The sequence below is a fragment of the Pagrus pagrus genome (assembly GCF_965226575.1).
Source record: "Pagrus pagrus genome assembly, chromosome: 7".
NCBI lineage: Eukaryota > Metazoa > Chordata > Actinopteri > Spariformes > Sparidae > Pagrus > Pagrus pagrus.
In genome coordinates this window covers 1,186,219-1,202,619 of record NC_140191.1, presented here as the reverse complement: position 1 = coordinate 1,202,619, position 16,401 = coordinate 1,186,219, and the positions used below count along the sequence as shown (strand labels likewise).

Here is a 16,401-nt window from a genome sequence, read left to right as displayed (position 1 = left end):
AGAGTTTTAAGGAGTCGGACGGAGACGAACAGCTGACGACCACCGACACACAGCAGAGACACTGAAAGCACAATTTATACAACAAGCGCGAATGAATGTTGTTAAGACCAGAGACAAACTGTCACTTACTGTTTTTTACAGTGTAAAATGTACAAATCCACACAGACAGACGGACAGACGGACAGACAGACAGACAGATGGACAGACAGACAGAGAGACAGACAGACAGATGGACAGACAGATGGACAGACAGACGGACAGACGGACAGACAGACAGACAGATGGACAGACAGACAGAGAGACAGACAGACAGATGGACAGACAGATGGACAGACAGACAGAGAGACAGACAGACAGATGGACAGACAGATGGACAGACAGACGGACAGATGGACAGACAGACAGACAGATGGACAGACAGACAGACAGACAGACAGACAGACAGATGGACAGACAGACAGCAGGGTGAAGGATGACGACAGGACGGCAGCTCAGTGTGAAGCACATCTGGCTGCAGGCGGTGGGAGAGACGGGGGACGCAGGACAACATGGAGGTCATGTGATCCAGATCAAACATCAGCTGTTTTCTACAACCTGAGTTTAACAACTTCTGAAACTAAACTCTGATCTGGAGTCAAAGAAATAAAAACAGGAGCAGCCGGACAGAAACAATGTGTTCAGTTATCATATTTAAAACTTTTTTATTGAAGTTAAACTAAAAGATTTTGTTCTCATCATCTAATCGACTGCAAAACTACGGAGGACTGAAACTGACAAAAACAAAACCAAATAAATAATTAAATAAACGTCTCAATAAATCAGTAAATATCATTTAATGCACCAAAAATATGATTAATTAAATAAACTGAACAAATATAATTTAAACATTTCTGTTTTAAATTGCTTCAGTATTAATTTCCCCTTAAATACATCTTTAATTTCACTAATTTAACTTTCCCATTTGTTTAATCCTTTAATTGAAAAATGTATTCATTTTTTAAAATGTATTTAATTAATATTTATTTATGTATTATCTTGCTAAATGCAAAGGGAAAGAATACAGAAATAAATACAAAATAAATACATGTAATAAATAAGTGAAAATGAAATGGAGAACTAAATGGTAAAAAAATGATATTAAAAATAAATGGAGGCATTAATTAATTTCTAAAATGGTCATAAATCACTTCCATATTTATTTATCTTTGAATAAGTTCCCTTATTTTTTACTTTCCCAGTTCATTTTCCATTCTATATATTAATTTATTGATTTCATATTTAGGATTTATGTTTGTATTTATTATTAAATGTATCTGTTTTCATTTTCCACATTTAGCAAGATAATAAATTAATAGACAAAAAAACCTTAAAAATGAATAAATAAAACAAATGGGAAAAGAAACTACATAATAATAATAATAATAACAAACTTTATTTATATCGCACAATTCATTCACAAAGTGCTTCACATAAAAACAGATGATTATAATATTTATGATTAAACAATAAAGATGAGAAATTTAAAACAGCAGGACACGAAAAACAGGCGGATTAAAACAAAGATAAATAAATAAAGAAGCAAATTAAAACATAAATCAGTTTGAGTCACATTCTATAAATTAATATTTAAATTAATATACATTTATTTTTGGTATTATTACTTTAACTGCTGCATTAACCAGAACTGCTGCATATTTACTTCTTTACGGAGACATTTATTTATTTTATTTGTTTTTGATTTTGGCAGTTTCAGTCCTCATCATGACGTCATGAAGTCTGCTTCAGTTTTTAAACTGTAGTTTCAGTTTGATTTGTTTCTCGTCTGCCGTTTTTATTCTGACCCGGTGAATCTCTCGAGTCCAGACTGAAAAATATTGTGATGTTATTTTTTACTCCTGAAGAACAAAAATAAAGTCTTGATGAAGTTTGTAGTTTTAATCTGTAAATAAATCAAGAAGTTAAATCAACACAACCAGCAGCAGCTGATTTCAACTCATCCTCACACTCGTCGTCGTCTCTACGTCAGATCAATGATTTTAGTCTGTTCACACTGATCGTTAACAGCCGCGAGTCTCAACAGGAAGTCAAAGTGACGTTGACCAATAAGATCCCAGAATGCTCTTCACCTGTAAACAAGGTGAGGACAACGAGAGAACAGCTCTCAGTCCGTTTTCCTTTCAGGCTTTAGAGAAATATCTGATTTCTAAAAATCCTGTAGGAGTTTTGTTACCTGATGAATCGATCAGCTCGATCAGCTCGATCAGCTGTGACCGACTGCTCAGGCTGCTTCCTCACACTTCTAGTTTTTAATGAATCTCATCTCATTTGAAAGTGTTAGTGTTAAATATTTGTCTTTATTTGCTGAGTTTGGACACATTCAGTGAGACACGACTGTGTGTGAGTCTGAGGTGAAGTGACCCCAGATGTCAGAATCAGAACCAACAGGAAATGATGGAAAATCTACAGAAATAAGACTCAGGTTGTACAAACAGAAAATCTCCTTTAATAACTTTTGTCGTTTCGCTCATTCAGAAATAAAATCCGACTGTTTGACCGTTAAAGCTTTTTACTGACATCAGCACAGACTGCCGCTGACAAATCAAAGACCTGAACTCGCTGCTGTTTTTCCACGAGATCAATCATCTTTTATTTCATATTGAGATCAAACGTAATGTTTTCAGTCACAATATGAAGTAAAACAATGATTTACTTTGAGGAAACACGAGAGCAGAGAGAACAGCCTCTTTCCTCTTCCTGTGAGGCGGATCCTTCTGGGAAGGAAGAAAAACAACAACTACAAATAAAACTTTCAACGAGATCACCAAATCAACTACGTTTCCCAGAAAGCACCATGACGTCTGTTCAATGATTAAATGAGGGCGAGAAAATCGACAGAAACAATGACGTTAATATTCAAATGGTTTAAGTGCTGAAGCTGCTCAACAGAAGAGCCGTCCGTCAGTAAAGGGCTTCTGTCCACTGAGGGGGAGAAAATCTAAATATCCATGACTTCTCTAAGGCACAGGATGAAAAGCGTCGTCACTAAAGTCTCTGCGTCGTTACCCTGAAGCGACCGCGTCCGTCGGCACTGTTGTGTTAACGTCGGTGGTTTCTGAGGCCTAATTCCACGTTTAGCATCAGGATGTGCGACTCGGTGGTGGGCGGGGTTTATTTCTCACTCGCCACCAAAGACGTGTTTTTCTGTACAAGGTGGCGAATGTGAAGGAGCTTACATATGATGTCATCAGCTGTACAAATCAAAAGTTCCTTTTAATTTAAATAAACCAGTGTTTGTAGGAAGAAGCATGAAACTAACACATGGAGCACAGGAGCACGCCGGACAGTGGAGGTGCAACGGTACATTTATTCCTCCGGAACTGCTCAAATCAAAACGGGACTCGTTTCAATTCGGATCAAATGTTTCAGTAACTTTCACACCTGTGGTTTGGTGGTTTGGTCCAGTTGGTCCAGAATAAAGAAAAACATCCATCGTTTCCTTTTAGGTCCGTTTTGTGCTCAAACTGAGCGTCTGGAAATCAATAAAGTTTTCAAATAATAATAATTATAATGTTACAAATGATTTCAGAGGAGAAAATAACTGAAAGCAAAAAACTGCCAGTTTCACTGTGTGAGTTAAATCATGCTAGTCAGGGTAGCACAGCTAAAGGCAGAGCAGGAAGAGCCGGCTGTCAGATTAATGATCTCTGACAAGATGGTTCCTGATGTAATTAAAAGGTAAAAAGTAAACATGTTATTTTTCTCGAAGTTAAGAATCAGACAAAGTGTTTTGGTTTCGAAACTCGTGTGGAAAAAGTTTAACACGAGATCCGGTCGGTCGCAGGCGTCGAGTGCTGAAGTCTGTTGCTGCCGACACTGAAACCAAACACGAGACTTTCCTTCGACCCAAAACTGAGAACAAGAACGTTTTCACTTCAGTTTAACTGAACTAAAAAAGTTAAAATGCAAACTGAACTTTGAAATCAAACTTTAAAGCTACTTTATGTAAGAATCAATTAACAATTAACTCAAATGTTCAACAGATTATAAAGAAACAACAATTTTCATGTCATGTCAAAGATGCTTCTCCAAACTCTCAGTCCAGTCTGCTAGCTGCACGGCTAACTGAGCTAGCTAGCTAACACAGCTACAGTTTGCAGCAGTTAGCGGTCACTCTGGCGATATGCGGCCCCCCTGTTAGTTCTTACATGTGCACCTTTAATATGAGTTACACCCTGGTTTATATTTCAGTCCTCAAACCTTCAGATGAAATGTTTTAACGGTGTTTTTGATTAAAGCGCCGTCAGAAGACTGGTGATAACAGGACCGACTCTTTGTGACATCCGTCCACTTTGATGAAACTGAGCATGAAAAAAAACTTTAACATTCACAAATGGACATTTTTTATTTGATTAAATGATTTGACTGTAATATTGGCAGCCACAGACTCCCGCAGTAGAAAAGATTAAAGCTTTATATTCTCTAAATGCTTCAGTAAAGTGTAAAGGTATGAAGCCACGCCGACACGTATCGCCTCAGTTTCTTTAAATGACCGACTTCATGTAAACGTTTCAGTTCTTCATGTCTGCAGCGGACGTTAGGACCCGTGAGCCTCGTTAACTGTTTACTTTAATTGAAGAAATCAAACATTTCGTTTCCCTGCTGTGCTTTAAACTCGTGTTTATAACAAACCAACGCTTTTGTACCGTTACACCTCCACCATCGATAAGGAATCAAAACAAGTTACTGCATCCAACCATGAAAAGCAAGCTGAGCAGTGGTCAACACCTTCTACACGACAGATTAAAAAGACTCTACACGTCTCTACTCTTCAGAGGGTAATCTTAGAGGACGTCCTAAACAACGAGGAGCAGACTGGAGCCGGTTTCACCGAAGCTTCTGCTGCTGCGGTTCGGCCCCTGGACACGGTCAGATCTCCCAGCAGCCATCTTGTCCTCCCAGTATAATCAGAGTCCAGTCGTCTCCCTCCGTCCCCCCCGAGACCGGGAGCTTCCTCCAGTCGCAGACCAGAGTTTCTCCTCCCTCCTGAGGAGCTCACAGGAAAATCCCACAAGTCCTTGCAGTCTTAATTAGTCAGTGCCATCGGTTGTGAGATAATAAACCCATCACACTCGTCCTCCTCGTCTTCCTCGAAACCTCAGAGTCTGCGGTCGGTCGGGGGAGGTCATACCTCGTGGAAGCAGTCGGCGGGCGGGCTCTTCTCCACGCCCCTCCACCTCTCCATCATCTTGATGGCTTCAGACACCACACACACCGAGGAGGTGAGCGTCACCAGGAACAGCAGGTCTGCAGGAGGATCAGAGACACAAAGTTAACTCACTGAACAGAACCTCAAAGTCCGGACCTCAGTCCGTCAACAGCTGCTGCTGTTTCTGACTCTCTGAGCAACACGTGACCAGTGACCAGTCACCGAGTACGGAAGCCTGAGACGGCCAACATTCAAATCAAATCACTGAAATGAAACAAGATTTAACAAACTGAAAACAAACGTCTGACAAAATTTAAATTAAAAAATGAAATTCACAATATGAATATTTTACTTTTTGGCCTTTTTGATTAACAAACCTGCCAGTAAGATTTGACTCTTCTCACAATAAGGAATAAATAATAATAAAAAAAAAGTTTTGGTGTCGACGCTCGAGTTTCACAAAGTATCCGTCCTGTAACGTGTGAGCAGAGTGTGACCGCCAACATTAAAATCAAATAAAAACATATTATTAAAAATAAAAACTGACGACAAATCACATTTTACACTCGTTTGACAAAATTATTGTAAAAAATGTGATAACCAAAAAAGCCTGATTTAAACTTTTCCCTTTGTCTAGTCTCATACAAATCTAAATAAATTGCGATATTGACAGTACCAAACATCGTGATGGTATTTTGGACGTCATGTTGCATTCAAGTTCACCTCGTAAACTCGTAAATCTTTACTTGAATGGCCACAAAAGTTGTTAAAACATGAAAGCTGTCATCACTTTCTTGTTCTTCTCTGATAAACAGCTGATCTCTGACTGTTCAAGTTGTTGTACTGAAGCTTTTTTTAATAATTAAATACTGCAGATGTTATTTAACTGATTCAATGTTGTTTTGTTGTCACAATCCGTCCAGACTCCTGAACTGGACTTCTAATCGGATGCGGATTTTTGATTAATAAGTCTGAGAGCTTCTGGTTTCACGCTTCATCAGATATCTGACGTGAATCCTACCGAAGATGCTGAGGCTCTCCGTCTGGAAGACGTTCTGCAGAGGAGGGAAGTAGATGACGAGGAGCTGACCCATGATGGAGGCCAGGACGGCGTAACAGAACGTCCTGTTGCTGCACAGACCCATCTCGTGGACCATACGGGTCTGAGGAGCAGGCACACATCAGAGCGTTCACGTTATTATTATTATTTTCATCTCGCTGCTTTTCACTGAGAGTTAAAGTCGTTCATGTCAGAAGATCAAACAGCAGTCAAATATACATCAGTCTCTCTCTCAGGTGTTTCTGACGGTTACCTGTGAGCGAGAGCTCAGAGCGTTGAACATGTCGAAGAAGACGAAGCAGGTGAAGGTCATGGTGGTGTCTCGAGGAGTGATCACGTTGTCCTGCAACTGAAAACAAAAAGACAAACGGTGAATAATCTGCTGGATGATCCCAACGTCAGCCGACTGTAAACACAGTCGTTTGGATTGTTTTTGTATTTTTGTGTTGACCTGACGTGACGGATGGTTTATTTCATCATTTATCACCAGAGGAGACAGAAGTTCAGACTCTGCTCACCTCTCTCCAGAAGACGAACAGCGTCCCGCAGACGATGATGAGCGCCGACACCAGAACTTTGATGAGCAGACTGCGAGTGATGATGCTGTCTCTGACGTTACGAGGAGGCTGCCTGATCACGTCACGGTCCACAGGCTCCACCCCCAAACTGACAACAACACAACAACAACACACTCCTGATACACAACAACAACAACAACAACACACTCCTGATACATAACAACAACAACAACAACAACAACACACTCCTGATACACAACAACAACACACTCCTGATACACAACAACAACAACACACTCCTGATACACAACAACAACACACTCCTGATACATAACAACAACAACAACAACAACAACAACAACACACTCCTGATACATAACAACAACAACAACAACAACAACACACTCCTGATACATAACAACAACAACAACAACACACTCCTGATACATAACAACAACACGCTGCTGACACACAACAACACGCTGCTGACACACAACAACAACACGCTGCTGACACACAACAACAACAACACGCTGCTGACACACAACAACAACACGCTGCTGACACACAACAACACCACACTGCCCCTGTACCTCTGAGCAGGAGGTCCGTCCATGATGATGTTGATCCACAGGATCTGCATGGCGTTCAGCGGGTTGGGGAAGTTCATGAGCGTTGCCAGGGAGATGAGCGTCAGCGCCGCGATGCTCCTGCAGAGCAGCAGTGACGGACACGCCGACACTGTTAGTAACGTCTTACATGACAAGAACAACGTCAGAAGGACACGAGCAGGTTTCACTCACGTGCTCAGCTGGAAGCGGACAAAGTTTTTAATGTTGTTGTAAATTCCTTTTCCTTCCTCGATGGCCGACCTGGAAGCAGAGAACAAAGTTCAGTTCTGCAGTTTCAAACGTTTCCCGCAGGTCGAATGTTTCCTGGTCGTCCACTCACATGATGGTCTGGAAGTCGTCGTCCACCAGGATCATGTCGGCCGCCTCCTTGCAGACGTCGGTGCCCGTCTGGCCCATCGCCACGCCGATGTCTGCGGCCTTCAGAGCCACGGCGTCGTTCACCCCGTCGCCCGTCATGGCGACGACGGCGCCGATGTTCTGGAGGGACTGCAGAGAGAAGTATTTAGTGGTAGCCGTGTTGCTCACGCTGTCTTTGGGACAGTGGCACCAACAGTAACAACACAGGGCAAAAATAAAAATAAGACAAAATGAAGGGAAACATTTTCCTCTCTGACCTGTAAACTGAAACATTTCAACAAATGATGAGAAAAAACTAAGTGAGTTTCCTGAAACGACGAAGCTGCAACAACCTGAGGAGGTTTCACTGTGTGAGGTCACCAGACTTCATAAGACCTGCTGTGATAAATAAAGTGATATTATATTCAATTAACTGCTCTACAGTCAGTTGTGTTCCTCCTGCTCACCTTGACGATCTTCAGCTTGTTTCTGGGACTGGCTCGATAAAACACGGCTATCTGTGGAGACAGAAGAAGCAACGATCACGACAAAGACTAAAACTATAAAGAGCTGAGAATGTAACTTCTGTTACTTTACTACTTCCAGTCATCTCAAAGGTTCTGACAAGCTTCAAAAAACAGACACGCAGACAAAAGCTGAATTCAAGATGGATGGATTATATAAACACGTAGGATTAAAATGCATTGAACTCGAATTGTGCAGGTGTCAGATGTGATTTCTGATGACAGAACAGAAACACAACCGGAGAGCATTACTAAAGTTAAACAGCAAACATGTCACCACCCAGTCTGACTTCATGAGGTCACGTGTTGACTGACAGCAAGATGGACCAGTAATTCTGTGCAGAGCCGGCCGTTCTGAATCTCACCTGCAGTTTATTTTTGGCACCAAACTCTGTTCATTTTCTGCCATTTTTAAACACGGGACGATTTCTGAGCCGGAAGAAAAACTGAATCTGTCTTCACATTTCTCTGCTCACACCGAGCGTCTCATCTGAGAAAGTTTTAATCTGATCAGAAGAATATTTCATGAGTTTGCGTTACTGTGTGCGTGTGCGTGCGTGCGTGCGTGTGCGTGTCTCACCCTGGAGACGATGTTTGAAAGCTGCTGCAGGTCGAGACGATCCACCTCGTCTCCGGACAAACACTGACAGCCTTTAGAGTACAGACCCAGACGACTGGCTGCGGACAGAGAAACATTTCATATCATTAAAATACTGAGATTCATTTTAATGAAGACAAATCAAGCTGCAACATTTCTGTCTCCTTCTGGAAACAAATGATCAAAAGAGTCGAGAGTTTTGAGGAGACAAGTTTCTCCTTCCACCATCCAGACGTGAATGTGGACTTTCTGCTTCCTGGACTCCAGTTTCAGACACAATTCAGCCGAATGGTTAAAATTAAAGACGTATCAATGTCTGTGTGTGTCTGTGTGTGTCTGTGTGATGTCTGTGTGTGTCTGTGTGTGTCTGTGTGATGTCTGTGTGTGTCTGTGTGTTGTCTGTGTGTTGTCTGTGTGATGTCTGTGTGTGTCTGTGTGATGTCTGTGTGTGTCTGTGTGATGTCTGTGTGTGTCTGTGTGTGTCTGTGTGATGTCTGTGTGTGTCTGTGTGATGTCTGTGTGTGTCTGTGTGTCTGTGTGTGTGTCTGTGTGTTATCTGTGTGATGTCTGTGTGTGTCTGTGTGTGTCTGTGTGTCTGTGTGTGTCTGTGTGTGTCTGTGTGTTATCTGTGTGTTGTCTGTGTGTGTCTGTGTGTCAGTGTTAACCTATAGACACGGCGGTCTCCTGCGAGTCTCCAGTGATCATCTTGATGGCGACCCCGGAGCTGATGAGCGTCCCCACGGCTTCTTTGACCCCTGACCTGGGCGGGTCGATGATGCCCACCAGACCCAGGAAGGTCAGGTTCCCCATCTCAGCACCGGACGCAAACGCCAGAACTAGAGAGAGAGACGGACGTGTGTTTCAGTGTGTTTCAGTGTGTTCAGTGTGTTCATGAGCTGAAAGAAGCACATTAGCTTCTCTCCTGTGTTCAGACAGTTTTACCTCTGAGACCAGCACTGCCCATGTAGCTGATCTGCTGCTGGTAGAGCTCCCTCTGCTGGTGGTTGAGTGACAGTGTGCTTCCTCTGCTGTTGTAGGAGCTGCAGAGTCGGATCACCTGCTCGTACGCTCCCTTCATGAAGTAAACTCCAGGTTTGTCCTGATGAAGAGACGACAGAGACACGAAGAACAGAGCAGAGGACATAATGAGACGATACAAATCTTATCTTGAAGCGCATTATTACATCAGCTGGCAGTGAAATGAGGGAAACAAAGGGACATTTTCAGAAACAAGAAGGAAATAATTAAGTATTGTTCAAAAAATTGTCTCTCAGCTTGATTTTCATTTAGATTGATTCATTCCTTCTATCAGGTGAACTGTTATTTCCATGTTTCCTGAGCATGTCAGCCTCTTATTCTCACGCATCGCTGCCACTCTCCCTTAAACAAGTTGTTTACAACGCTGTGCGAGCGGCACTGCTGCTGTTTGTTTGTCTGTTATGTCTCTTCTTTTCTAACCAGGTCACGATTCTCCAAATCCACGATTTGATTTTCAGTTTTAATGTCTCGATTTGATTTGATTGAAAGAGTTTCAGCACCGACAGCTAAACTATTATTAGACTCACCTGACAGCTGACCTTTTAATCGTCGATACTACATTTGAATTTGATTGTCAAAAATTAAAACGCTTGTTTCAATCGATCTGACTTCGTGAGACCCTCCGAGCTGACGCTAAAACAAAAATCTTCTCAATAAAAACAACCAAAACAAGAATTTAACTGATTTACTGTCTCTCTCTTATCATTTTCAGAGGATCGCTGTGGAAAAAAAGACAGAATTAAACTATTTAAATCCAGACAGGGAGAGGGCTCATGGGTAAAACATATAAAATCAATTAAAATGCTTTCAGCAATTTAGCTTCATTCAGTTGCAAACATGTTAAAGAATCCAAAAAAATTCAAAATAACAAAAAATAAATGTTCCTTAACTTCTTTATGTATTTCACTGATGTTCCCAAGTGTCATATGACGCTCTCCATCTTTAAGTTTAATTAATAGAATAATTAATAGAAAGTAACAAAAAGCTACAAATTGTAAAACTCCACAATCAGCACAGTTTGAAGGTGAACACAGATTCAATATCTGGTCACGATCTGTCGTTCTGTTCCTGAATTATGGCGACAAAAGTGTTTTTTGTGGAACTTTATAATGTCACAGTAAAGTTGACCTTGTCGTCATGTCATTATGTTTTATGTATCCTTGACATCTGTGTGAAATGTCGTCTTAATTATCACATCTAGCAGCTGATCCTCGAGTCCTCGTGGATGTTTGTTCCAAATTTTAAGAAATTCTCTCAAATCGTTCTTGAGAAATCACGTTGATAAGAACGGGACGAGCGTACAAACTGAAAACAAAACAATTTCACTTGCAGATCATTTATTTATCAGCTGTGATCCCTGGTGGAGCCGCTTCCTCTCAGTCCATTAGTCAACTAATTGGTTTTAAGTTTTATTTTTCATGGTCATTATCGGAGCTATTAGTAATTAGTCATTACTGGAAACATCTCTGACTTCTCATCACTACTGTAAAAATATTCTGTGGTTTTATAACGTCTTGATTGATTCATCAGTGAAGGAATAAAACTACTGGACCCATTAAACAAATGTTTTTTCAGTTGAATCAAGTCATAAAGTTGTTGCAACACTTCTGATCCTGAAGTCGCCCGCTATTTTCCTCCAAAGAGAGAAATGACTCTTCAAAACAGCGTTGAATCAGATCGAAGCTGACCGAGAGAACGAACGTTTCAGAGGATTTAAATATCAGTGTTCACTGTCCGTCTGAGTTTGGTGTTTATCTAAAACATTAGTCTCTCTCTGCGTTAGTGATCACAGGTGGAGAACATGCTGACCTGCAGCGTTCGGTGAACACATCGAACAGCCATCCACTTCTGCTCCGAGGTGAACGGATGCTCCTCCAGGCGGACGTACTCCTGCTGGAGGCTCTCCAGCCCCATCTGGAAGACACAAGCACAGCTGGATCAGACGCACAGCTGGATCAGAAGCACAGCTGGATCAGACGCACAGCTGGATCAGAAGCACAGCTGGATCAGACGCACAGCTGGATCAGAAGCACAGCTGGATCAGACACACAGCTGGATCAGACACACAGCTGGATCAGACACACAGCTGGATCAGAAGCACAGCTGGATCAGAAGCACAGCCGGATCAGACGCAACTGTGCTTTCAGCTAAATGCTAACATCAGCATGCTAACAGGCTCGTCAGTACCCGATCCGTTCTGCACATGTGCATTAATGATCCTGTCAATCAAAGAAGGTTAACACAGATGTGACATTACGCAGCTTAACAACATGAAATATTTTCTGTCTTTCTTTCAGTAATCTGACACTGACTGATCACCGGTCATGGCCTGATCGATCGGTGCACCTCCAGTAAATAACTGCAGCTTGAAGCCAAACACTGATGAGGAACAAACAGTACTTTCTTCTGTTCTGTGTAGTTTCTCAGTGACTCAGTGCCGCCTGGTCCTCTGTGGACGACTCACTGAGCTCCTGACAATCACTTCACATTAAAGTAAAACCAGTTTGAGACGTTAAAATATGAAAATGTGATGCACAGAAGAGATTGTTCGTCCCCTGAGCGCGCTGATCCATCCGCAGCAATCAAAACTTAAAATATTAAATTAAAAATTAAAGCTCAGCGTGCTTTAATGTGCGCTGAGCTCATTTATTCATGGTCATACATAAAGCTGTCTGACTCATCTCCCCAGTTACACCAGTAAAGGGCAGGCGGAGGACGGGCGCTCTGCCTCGGGCGCTAAGAAACGAGAAGAAGAAGAAGAGGATGAAGATGATGTCTGTTCGAGTCTTCTTCATCCTTCAGACTCAGATTAATCTTCAGAATGAGATGATGCAACATGGTGGACACTGTTCTCTTTGACCCGCTAACAAGATTTTCACATGGAAGGAAGTGTGTGTGTGTGTGTGTGTGTGTGTGTGTGTGTGTGTGTGTGTGTGTGTGTGTGTGAGACCGCAGTCACCCTCCTGATGTGAAGTTTTAAAAAGTAGATATAAAACTTTTCTTTCTGTAGCTAAACTACTTTCTTTCTTGACTCCAGACTGTTTCTGTTCGGATGAATCCACTGAGGGATCTTTGTTTAACGAGGACTTGACTAGTTCCTGTTTACTAAAGGCAACAATACTTAAACACTTCTGTCACACGACTGAATTTAACGAGGAAAACAAACCAAACTAGTTAAGTGCTCTGCAACAAGCGAGTGGATATTGATTAAAAAACAAAACACAGCAGTCGTTCATCATAATGATCAAGTTTTTTTTCTTGACTACATGAATATACAGGTAAAGACAAATCAGAATATTTCCAGCTCTGAGTTGAATGAGTCTCTTTCCTTCCTGTTGAACATCCAATCTGACCACAACATAATGAGAGAAGACATCAAAGAGCTGCACTCTCACACCTGCTGCAGGAAATGCTGCACCGTGTCTGAACTGAGCGCATTGATCGCAACCGTCAGTAACAAAATCAGCTCGATTGCAGTGAGTTTCATTGGAAAAACCTCTGGGCAGAAATGTGGTACATGCAAGCACGCAAACCCGATTGTGATGTAGACGCTTCGAGCTACACAAGATCCATTTCACGCATTGTTCTGTTCTGGACTGTGTCACCTGGAAATAGTACAGCGACACAAGTGTGAGCTGCCGTCTGAGCGCTGCAGCCTGCGGGCGCTCTGCTCGTCTCTTCTCTCCTCGTCCATTTCTTATTCTGTGTGTTAGAGTGCGCATTAAGTGCATTCTGGGGACAGGTGTTTGTGTCAGCTGGGCCAGGTGTCGTCATTTACACTTGCATATTTGCGTCGACTGTGTTTCTGAGGCAGTGCTGTGCAGCCAGCGTGTCTGACGGCCTGTTTCTAGGAACGGTTGATTCAGGAAGTTTGGACAGAAGTTATCTCTTCATGACTGCCTCCTTTTACTACCAAAACCTGAACAAGGTGCCAGCTGGCTGGAGAGAGTCCACACACAAGTTTTCAGCAACGCCTTCAAACTTGTAGAAGCACGTACAGGAAACTTGTTTACAGCAGACGGCTTAAAAAAAAGTAAATAAAGGCCCTCTGAGTTTCTTAGTATTGTTTATAACAGCATTACAAACCTGTGATGTCGTCTTACTCAACTATTTTTGTTACTTTATTAAAATTAATACATATTTTGTTATGTTTTTATTCAGGTTAATAAATTCTCTATCCAACCATAAACAAAGAAATGACAATTATAGTGCTCTGGGCGATTTGAACAGATTTCATATGGTCATTTAATTATTATGTTTATTATTATGTATATACCCTGATTGTGCATTACATGGTTGATGTTGTACGAGCAGTGTTACACAAAAAGACCAGCGGAACACAAAATAGGCAAAAACAACTCAGAGCTCAGAGGATCAGAGTTAAAGTCTTTACCTTCATGGCGAGCGCGATGAGCGCTCCCTCCGTCGGTCGTCCCAGCAGAGCGTGATTCCTGATGACTGAGTCGTTGCACACACAGCCAACCTAACACACACACACACACACACACACACACACACACACACACACACACACACACACACACACACACACACACACACACACACACACACACACACACACACACACACACACACACACACACACACACACACACACACACACACTTAATCAACATATCTCCTCTTTTATTTTGTGTTGTTAATCACCTGTTCAGTGTGATGGAACATACAATACTTTCATGTGGTGGATTTTTTTTAAACATCAATGATTTCAGGTGTTTGTTCACTCACCTCCACGATCTTACTGACTGAAGGGCAGGAGAAGCCGTGGACGATCTCTCCGTCCAGTAAAACCTCTCCCGCTCCGTTGTAGCCGACACCCGTCACCTGTAACACGACATCACAGGTAAACGTGCGAGCAAGTCGGTTAAACGTATCTTCTAATGAATCCGTCTGCTAATAACAAAATCGTCTGAACCACTGCAGATTTTAAAAGCTGGTTTATGTTCATCTTCATATAAAGACAGAACCAGGTGACAGGTGTGTTAATCGCCATCTTCTTCTACTTTGATGCACATTAGTGTTTAATTTATCATACAGCCTTTGTGCAGCACCACGACGGTCATGAAACACTGACTGATATAACAGGTCACATTATCGTGTCATTAAGGAGCCTTCAAATTAAAACCAGGCATGTCTCCTGGTCCTCAGTCACCTGACCCAGTTTTCCAGTATGGCAGCTGGGATTCTGGGATGAAGGAAGTGGGTCGGTCCGGTCTCTGAAGGTACAGACACCACAGTACAGCAGCAATCTCATTTCTCAGAGTGTCTCCATAACGAGCCACAGCTATTAATGTTAGTAATTAGTCACAACTAGCAAAAAAGGATCAAATATAATCCTGAACTTTTTAAACATTTGGTCTGCAGAGAACTTTCTGTTAATCTGAGCATGTGTGAGAAAGATGAGGAATCTAAGAGACAGAAACACTTCAGAGGTTCAGTGATTAACAGATAAAGCCTCATCAACACCGAGCGTTTCTGTTCCCACTCTCAAAACATGGTGGTGGCAAGTTAAGAGGCTCTCAGTACAAAGTCAACCAGCGGAAACAAAACAGGAAAGGAAACATTACACCATTTATAAATTACGGCATAAAATCCCCTCAAGAGATGCTCTGAATTTATTTCTTTACTTTTTTCTAAAAACTAAACTTTAACTTGACGTCTTGTTTATTTTTATTTATGATTTTGTTTTGTATCATTTAAACAGTTTGAAGCAAAAACCAACACAGAAATGTTGTGTGGACAAAATGCAACAAAACATAACAACATAAATTAGTGCATTATAATCCTGAAACCAGGATCGTTACATCTCTGATCCAGAACTAACTTTTTCTCCCACAGCGCCAACGTCAAACTGACTTTAACACCACAAACAGTTATCAGCTCTGATGCGTCCCTCTGCATACAGACGGCTGGTTGTTTGCCTGTTTAGTCTATGAAAAATCTGAAAACAAAGTTTCTTTGCTAGTGTTTTCTTTGTTTTAAACAGCCTTTACATTTTTTTTTAAAAAGATTTTCTTAATGTCTTATTTTCATCTGTTTCCAGGCTCCTTAATACTTTGAACTTCTGTCTGAATGAGACAACATAAATAAACTTGCCTCACTTGAACTGCGATTGTTAAACATATGGAAATTGAAATGGGAAAGATTTGCAGTTACAGGTGATTAAAATGATCAAGAAACACACATGTAACCTCTGCGTGTATCATATTAACTGTCTCAGTTTTACTTCCGTCCAGGAGGTTGTGTTTGTTTGTTTGTTTGTTTGTTTGTTTGTTTGTTTGTTTGTTTGTCAGCAGGATCACACCACAACTACTGGAGGGATTTCCCAGAACAGACCACATTAACTTTTGGTGTGGATCCAGGAAGGTTTTCCCGCTTTCTTAAACATTGTGATATAGGACGTTTTTTGACAATAATTCACGGATCTTGATGAAAAAAAATCAGGTGTATTGATGTGGCTGGTAT

The 16,401-nt window shown here is 41.5% G+C and overlaps 1 protein-coding gene across 3 annotated transcripts in view; it reads right to left on the bottom strand.

Moving 5' to 3' along the window:
• Positions 1-2,334: 2,334 nt before the first annotated feature.
• atp2c1 (ATPase secretory pathway Ca2+ transporting 1) overlaps positions 2,335-16,401 on the bottom strand; it is a 42,088-nt gene continuing 28,021 nt past the window's right edge. For all 3 annotated transcript variants that reach the window (XM_084357839.1, XM_084357840.1, XM_084357838.1), the window contains exons 14-27: positions 14,665-14,760; positions 14,306-14,395; positions 11,722-11,826; positions 9,817-9,973; positions 9,540-9,710; positions 8,857-8,954; positions 8,220-8,270; positions 7,736-7,902; positions 7,588-7,656; positions 7,378-7,494; positions 6,785-6,932; positions 6,520-6,615; positions 6,228-6,369; positions 2,335-5,304 (exon numbers count right to left, since the gene is read on the bottom strand). In XM_084357839.1, the coding sequence (XP_084213965.1) occupies positions 5,183-5,304; positions 6,228-6,369; positions 6,520-6,615; positions 6,785-6,932; positions 7,378-7,494; positions 7,588-7,656; positions 7,736-7,902; positions 8,220-8,270; positions 8,857-8,954; positions 9,540-9,710; positions 9,817-9,973; positions 11,722-11,826; positions 14,306-14,395; positions 14,665-14,760 (1,629 nt within the window). In that variant the 3' untranslated portion in view covers positions 2,335-5,182. The remainder of the gene's footprint in view (positions 5,305-6,227; positions 6,370-6,519; positions 6,616-6,784; positions 6,933-7,377; positions 7,495-7,587; positions 7,657-7,735; positions 7,903-8,219; positions 8,271-8,856; positions 8,955-9,539; positions 9,711-9,816; positions 9,974-11,721; positions 11,827-14,305; positions 14,396-14,664; positions 14,761-16,401) is intronic.